Source organism: Cibotium barometz, chromosome 36 (genome assembly GCF_041138505.1).
Source record: "Cibotium barometz isolate CiBa-2024 chromosome 36, ASM4113850v1, whole genome shotgun sequence".
Classification (NCBI taxonomy): Eukaryota; Viridiplantae; Streptophyta; class Polypodiopsida; order Cyatheales; family Cibotiaceae; genus Cibotium; species Cibotium barometz.
The window spans coordinates 20,460,927-20,468,426 of NC_141081.1; the positions used below are offsets into that span (position 1 = coordinate 20,460,927).

Consider the following 7,500-nt stretch of genomic DNA (forward strand, 5'->3'; position numbering starts at 1 on the left):
ACATGTGTGTATATGCAAGCTTGAGTATGTGTGCAAGCATGCGAGTGTGTGTATATGTGTTTGTATGCGTGTGTGCATGTATCATGTGCTTGTGTCTGTGTGTGTATGAACATACATGTGTGTGCGTCGAATATACATATAAATCTATTTATATATACATGCTTACATACCTATAGATACACATATATACATAATATATATACGTGTGTGTGTGTGTGTATTCTTTCTCTTACACATGCACATAATATAATATTAGAAGATATGTATGTGTGTGTGTGTGGAGGAGGGGGGAGGGGTGGGCAATTTGCTTTCTAATGTATTATATATATATATATATATATATATATATAAGAAACTCAATAAGTAAATGGTTTGATGGTGACAACTAATTGTGAGCCCCAATAGGTAAAGGGGTGAGGACTCCTCGTGTCTAAAAGGCACGGTGCATTTAAGAGGGGGTTCAAGTGGGATCGATGGCTGTGGGGCCCGATTTTAGAGACGAGGATGAGGACTCTTCCTTTATCTTGTAATAGATGTTACGGTCTAAAGTTAGGTGGGAACTTGACTTGACTACCTTAACTCTTGACAAGAGAAAGGTGAGTGGTGACTTATGAGGCCATGGAAAGTTTTTGTGAAGCCTTTCTCTTGAAGGACATATCCCTTGTTTGAGGTTGAAAGGCTAGAGAAAGTTGAGTCATGACTGGCAAGATCATGGAAAACGAACGCACAGAAAAGCAAAACCATATGAACTATTCTCAGAAATCAATAAGATGAGGAGCATCGCAGCCCCAGTAGCAGCTAATCTCATGCTTCGATGGGGTTACTTCAAGAAACTGCTCTTCTTCTTCTTCTTCTTCTTCTTCTTGGTAGCAAAGCTAATATATTACTGCAAGGTAGGCCGGCGAGAGCTGGATCATGCATTCCAATACCCGAGGAGGCAAGCATTCTGATGGAATTTAAGAATGGTGTCCTGGATTTGTCGCATCAGCTCTCAAGCTGGCATGAGACCAACCTGAGCTGTTCTCAGATCAACTCTTCTTCTTCGTCCTCCTGCAGGGCGCCATGGAGTGGTGTCATTTGTGGTAGCCTGCATGGGCGCGTGATTGAGCTTCTCTTGCCCAACATGGCCCTCCAAGGTTCCATCCCTGCCTCCTCGCTTGCTCAGCTCCGATTCCTCCGCACCCTCAACCTTTCCTCCAATAACCTCTCCGGTGGCCTTCCTCCCCAACTCGCCAACTGCACGCACCTGCAAATACTCGACCTCTCCCACAACAATCTCACTGGAAGCCAGCTTGGGGAAGCTTCAGAATCTAATTGGGCTCGATCTTTCTTACAACGAGTTCGCGGGGCTCGTTCCCGATACAGAACCCTTCAATAACACTGCTGTTACAAATTTAACAGGAAACATTGGGCTTTGTGGACCAATTGTGAACCAAATCTGTGATACCAGTTCTCCCAATGATTCAAGTCCTATTAAACATTCCAACCGAAAGACCACATTTACAGAAGTTGGGGTGGTGGTGGCCGTGGTGGGATCAGTACTGGGTGCAACAATGATCCTCGCGCTGGCCGCTTTCCGTTACCGCAAAAATAAGCGCAACCAGGAGCAAGCCTTACAGAGACGCATACACAGCATTCTTGTAGCAGGGGCGCATTTAATTAATGTCAAGGCCGGTGAAATAAGAGAAGCAACGGGATGTTTTAGTGAAGAGAATGTTTTGGGCAAAGGTAGTGTGGGCACCGTCTACCGAGCTGTTCTTGCAGGAGGAAAAGCAGTGGCAGTCAAATTGCTCCACAACGACATGGCCTTGGCAGACGAGGCCACCTTCAGAAGAGAGGTTAAAATATTGGCTAAAGTGAGACACAAGAATGTATTGAGAGTGTGGGGGTGCTGCTTCAACTTGGACATGAAGGCTATCATTCTAGAGCTCATGCCCAACGGCAGTCTAGACAAGTATCTTCATGGTCGATCAAGGCTTGCAGATGATCAGCGGCTTTCCGGAGAGCAGAAGCTCAGAATACTCCGCGGAGTGGCACAAGGACTAGAGTATCTACACCATCGCCATCCCGAGGGCTCCATTGTGCATTGCGATATCAAGCCAGAAAACATCCTGCTGGATGCAGATCTGGAGGCACGCATAGCCGATTTCGGGATCGCAAAGGTGCTTAAGGGCTGCAGCTTTCAAGGGTCCGCCTCCATTTTGCTGAGAGGGTCGGTTGGCTACATTGCTCCAGGTACGTATAATCTGTGTTCTTTAATTGGTCTTCATCGAGGCAGCTTTGCTGTCGTCTCGAGTGGGTGGTGGTGGTTCATTACATAATAAAGAGGGGGGGAGTCGAGATAAGTCTTGGCTTTGTCTAATACACATGCTATCCGATCACTCCAACACTTACCTTTAAATAATATGTTGTGTGTATTTCCTGACACCTCTAGCATGGCCACTTGTGATCCTTCACTTCTTTTGCCGTGACAAGCATGCCATTGCTCTTCAATTCGTTGTTTATCTCCATGTATTGATTGCCTTCATGTCTCTAATCTCCAGAATATGGGTTCAAACCAGATCCTAGTACCAAGGCAGATGTTTACAGCTTTGGAGTGGTGATGCTTGAAGTCCTAACCGGTAAGAGACCAACATGCAATGAAATATTAGAGGAAGGTCACACATTCTTGTCTTGGGTGAGATCTGCCTACCCAGACAAAGTGTTCACCATTCTCAACACTCCAAATCTCTCACCCAACATTGCATCACAACTAGTTCATGTGGCGCTCTTGTGCACGCAAGATTCACCCATCGACCGCCCCACAATGCTTGACGTATGTCGCATCTTGATGGGTCATCACAATGCAAACTCTCATGAATATCCCAACCTGATCTTGCCAAATGCATTAGAGCTTAATGCATCTCATAATTCTACACAAGATGAATAATATCATAAGCCTACACCTTTTGTAGCTCTTTCATGTTGTCCTTCAAATAATGCACAGTTATGTTCCATGGTTATTGCTACATCCTTGACAAACCCTATTGTCATAATCATTATCGAGAGTGTGACTCCTAAGGACCATCCTTTGTAAAAAGGGTTACTGCTCCATCCTTGCCAACCCTATTGTCATAATGATTATGGTGAGTGTGACTCCTAAGGACAATCCTTTTGTAAAAAGGGTCAACTATTGCTAGTAAATATAATAATAACCCATGTTCTATCACATTTGGCCTTATTCTACAAAATAGCATTTTTTCTCACCCTACTTGTGAGGTAATTATTTATAATGCCAAAAAATGGCACTATAGCGTATTTTACTAGCCAAAATCAAAGAAAACATGCTATTGATTTTTATGGTCCTTGTTTTAAAGAATGATTTTTTTATAGATTTTAGTTATGAAAACCTATTGAACTAAACATTTATCCTTTTTTTGATTGGCTAAGAAAAAATATTTTTATCAACCATTTATGTGGGGAATAATTTTGTACAAATAGGAAATTGGACAACTATCTATGTCTCTACATAAAAAGGTGTCATCAAGGAGAGGGGGAAGGGGCCGGGGTATGGAAGGGGCTAGTGATTTAATAGATTCTACTTTTAGTGCATTCTTCTTTATATCTTAAAGATCTTCCTTGGGAAGGCCCATCTCTCTCTCTCTCTCTCTCTCTCTCTCTCTCTCTCTCTCTCAAAAAAGCCACGGCTATTCACTCATGCTCCACAAAGCCAAGGCCATTCATTCATCAAGCCACAGCCATTCATTCATCAAGCCATAGCCGTTCACTCATGAATCCACGGCCATTCATTCATCAAGCCATAGCCATTCACTCATGAATCCACGGCCGTTCACCTAAGTAGCCACGCGCAATCCTTAGCGAAGCCACGCCCGTTCCTCTGTGAATCCACGACCATCCCTCCATTGAAAATCTACATAAGGGCCCACCCCTATTCATTTCCCTCACATTTCTTCTTGCCTCCTAGCCAAATTATTACAGTTTTTTCACTCTAATTTTCATTGCTTCCTGCCTGCTTACCCAACCCCTGCTATCATGGGTGGCCAAACCCAAGCACTCTGACTCCTCCTATGATGTCATTTCTCACACCCCACAAAAGAATAGGTGTTAATCCTATTTTGGATTAAATCCCATTTTGGATTAACAAACATTCCTCAATTGAGGACATTAATAAGTGTCATGAAACGGCACTATAAAAGTTGTACATTATGAGATATTGGCCACCCAAGGCCCAATAAGTAAGTTTTGGGTGCCCAAGTGTGAATAAGGACCAAATGTATATAAGGCATTTTCTCATAATGAAAAGAGACAATCCCCTTTGTGCTATAGAGAGCTCTCCCTTGTGTCTTGAGTGAGATTGAAGGAGAGAGAGCATTCTAGCATTGTGCCTCTTTACTTGTGTGATTCATGCTTGTGTGTGAGAGTGAGAGAGAATGTGATTGCCTTATGCTATGGTGCGAGCGACTCTACAGACAACGTGGAGGTGGAGGTGGAGCTTGGAGGTTCGAGCTTAACAAGTGAGCTTGGAGGCCTCAAGGGACTCAAGTTTGAAGCATTGGTAAGTACCCTACGACAGTTGTGATCTATTGCTCATCCTTTAGGTGAATGTGTAGAGTTCCCTCTTGGAGGTGTGGTAGCCCATAACATTTTTGGCGCCGCTACGAGGAAACAACTTTGTTTCTTCCATCCTCTTGGAGTTTCGGCTCCCATTGCATAGGATTCATTATTGCCCTTGCATTCTACTAGTGCATTGTGTGGAAAATGAGTGGATAAGATGTGTGTGGTAGGAAAAAATCGTGAGAAATTTGTTGTGAGGTTGTGTATGTTTGTGGTGGAATGGTTTTAGGATAAAGCTTCACTGTTTGTTTTTGTTAACTTTGATATTTGCATCATTGAAAACACCAATGTGAATGAGCAGGTTGGTGTTTGGTTTTTCTTCTTTTTTAAAAATTCATAAAAATCAAAAACATAAGGAACCATTGACTGTGCCAACTTGCATTCCATTCCTTAGGAGTTGCACAATCGATTTGGTATCAATTGGATAAGTATTAAGCACCCAAAATCACAACTTTCGACACGAGAAGTTCCACATGAAGCTGCAGAAAAACATTCACGCCATGAACCATTTCTTGCAATTTCATGCCGTGAATCGCTCACGAAATCAATGCCGCAATTAGTGCTAGAAATTATGGAATTGCCTTGCCAAAATAGGAAACCTTATCCTAACACCGCAAAGTCTACCAAAATTTTTGAGCATGTGAAAGTTCAGCAAAGCATTCACGTCCTGAAACCTTTTGAAGTTGTTCAGGCGTGAAACCCTTCCTGGTTCATGACGTGAAACCTTTTTGAAATTGTTCACGGTGTGAAACCTTCTCTCCAGATTCATGGGTCTGCCAAATCCAACGATTAGTCAGACCAAGGCCACAAGGGTCGGTAAGAGAGGGAAGCCTATATCAAAAAGAGTGGATCTGACCCAAAAGGTAAAAACTTTTGAGCACGTGAAAGTGCATAATAATGTTCATGCCATGAACCTTTCCTACAATTTCACACCGTGGACCATTCTCTTCAGTTTCATGGCTTTTGAAACAGAGCGATAAAATCGAAAGCAAAATCAAATTAGGTTGACAAATAGCTTATCAAATCGTACATACATGCACTTAAGATCTAGAAAACTCATCGAAGATGATCTTACGCCTGATGATAGTGCATCGAATCACCCAAGATCTTCTTTTATAAAAGAAGTGTGGGATCAAGACATTCCGCAAGCACACACCTGAGTGTTTTAAGAAACCTGACCACCGCTGAAATTAGTAGCGAAGAGTCCATGGAAGAAGGGCTGAGATACGCTGTGTTTGGGAAAGAGGAGAAACCACCCTCCCCAACCAAGTCCAGTGGTATCATTGATATCACTCGGGGATTTTTCGTTCCCCAAACCAATCATAATGAAGAAGCACAATCTGCGAGCATGGGTCCATCAACCAGCGCTAGACTCGGTCCACAATAAGAAGTGCCCATCCAAATGTCAAATTCTAGGCTGTCAAATACCGACACCCCCTGAATAAGACGAGACATAGAAAGTGCAGCCAATGTAGGTCAAATATTCTTCCCCACCACCAAGAAAGTAGATTTAGACCTCAAACGGAGTGAGGTGGAATAACGACAACTACAAGAATTGAGCATAAGGAAACAAGAGCTCGATACTCGAAGGAGACGAGAGCTGAGCAAAAGGAAACGGGAAGTTTTAACCCACTCCACGCACGAGGAAAGGAACCAGAAATAGTTATGGGTAGAATGAGGGAGAAATTCCAAACTTGGAACCCATAAACAAGGAATCCAGCATGGAGGTTTACAACCATAGAAGAGGAAGGTAACCTAGCAAGCATGGCGGGTGAAGTAGAGGACCGTCTGTACACCAAAAAGTATATTGAGCAGATGATCAATCACCCTACGTTCCTACAAGACATGAAACTCCTGATTCTGCAAAGACGTACGAAGGTGACTAATGGGGAGTCACTCCAAGGTACAGCGGTTGGACCATCCCATGGACCAAAAATACATAGAAGAGCCAATACAGGAAGGGGACAAGATCTAGGAAGGGGGGAAGCAATTCCTCAACGGCCTAGGATAGATCCAACCATGGACCTTAATGAAGCCACAAGGACAGACCTGCTAAATATAGTGGCAAAGATGGGCCGGGCGATCGGGCGATGGTCAGAGAACTAGGCACTGCTCTAGAATCCCGAACTTCCCAGATGAAACCACATATCATTTCAAAACTTGTCCAAAAGTTCTCTGGGGACGGGGTTCTTATCCAACATGTAGAGATTTTTGAATCCACATGTGTGAAACCTGTGGGCCATTTAGTGATGTGACAATGATACATGCCTTCTCACTAACCTTGGAAGGAAAAGCTCATCAGTGGTTCTGAATCCTTAAGCTGGAGGATAAGGTTAACTTCACAAGACTAAAGAATGTCTTTGTGCCCAATTTTGCCCAAAGTGGTGACAGATTGAGCCCTATGGCACAGTTACAGAATATCAAACAAAAGGAAGATGAGTCGATGAGAGACTATGTGTCTCGTCTAAAGCACTTAAATTTGAGGTGCAAACTTCGAGAGAGGTTAAATGATGATCAGTTTATTGCCTTGCTTCCGAAGAAGGGCCAGGGACCACAAAATGCATGATTACTTGGTACTAGCCCGACCTACTACTCTTGATGCATGTTGCAAACTGGCAATCAAATATGAAGATAATGTGTTGGGATTGTCGCAATCAGAAGATGTTAAAACATGTTCAACAACTACGACTTCGCGTGTCTCGAGCCACCAAGAAATTAGAACTCGAAGCAAGCAAGTCGGAAACATGATGGTGGATGAGCTCAATAATACCATATTAGAGAAATTGAAAGTCAAGGAGGGAAGAGAAACATCTGGGCCTGGGCATATTCACCTTTACCCCCCGTAGAGGGAATTGGTGTGGTCCTCTATGTGCAAATTAAATCACA

General features: G+C 43.3%; 1 protein-coding gene across 1 annotated transcript; it reads left to right on the forward strand.

Annotated features, from left to right (window-relative positions):
* The first annotated feature begins 673 nt into the window (after positions 1–673).
* Positions 674–3,005, forward strand: LOC147617598 (receptor-like serine/threonine-protein kinase At1g78530). The gene is made up of 3 exons (XM_086775462.1): positions 674–1,352; positions 1,402–2,235; positions 2,544–3,005. The coding sequence occupies exons 1-3, from the start codon at positions 815–817 to the stop codon at positions 2,927–2,929; spliced, it is 1,758 nt and encodes a 585-aa protein (XP_086631588.1). The 5' UTR covers positions 674–814; the 3' UTR covers positions 2,930–3,005.
* The last annotated feature ends 4,495 nt before the right edge of the window (positions 3,006–7,500 follow it).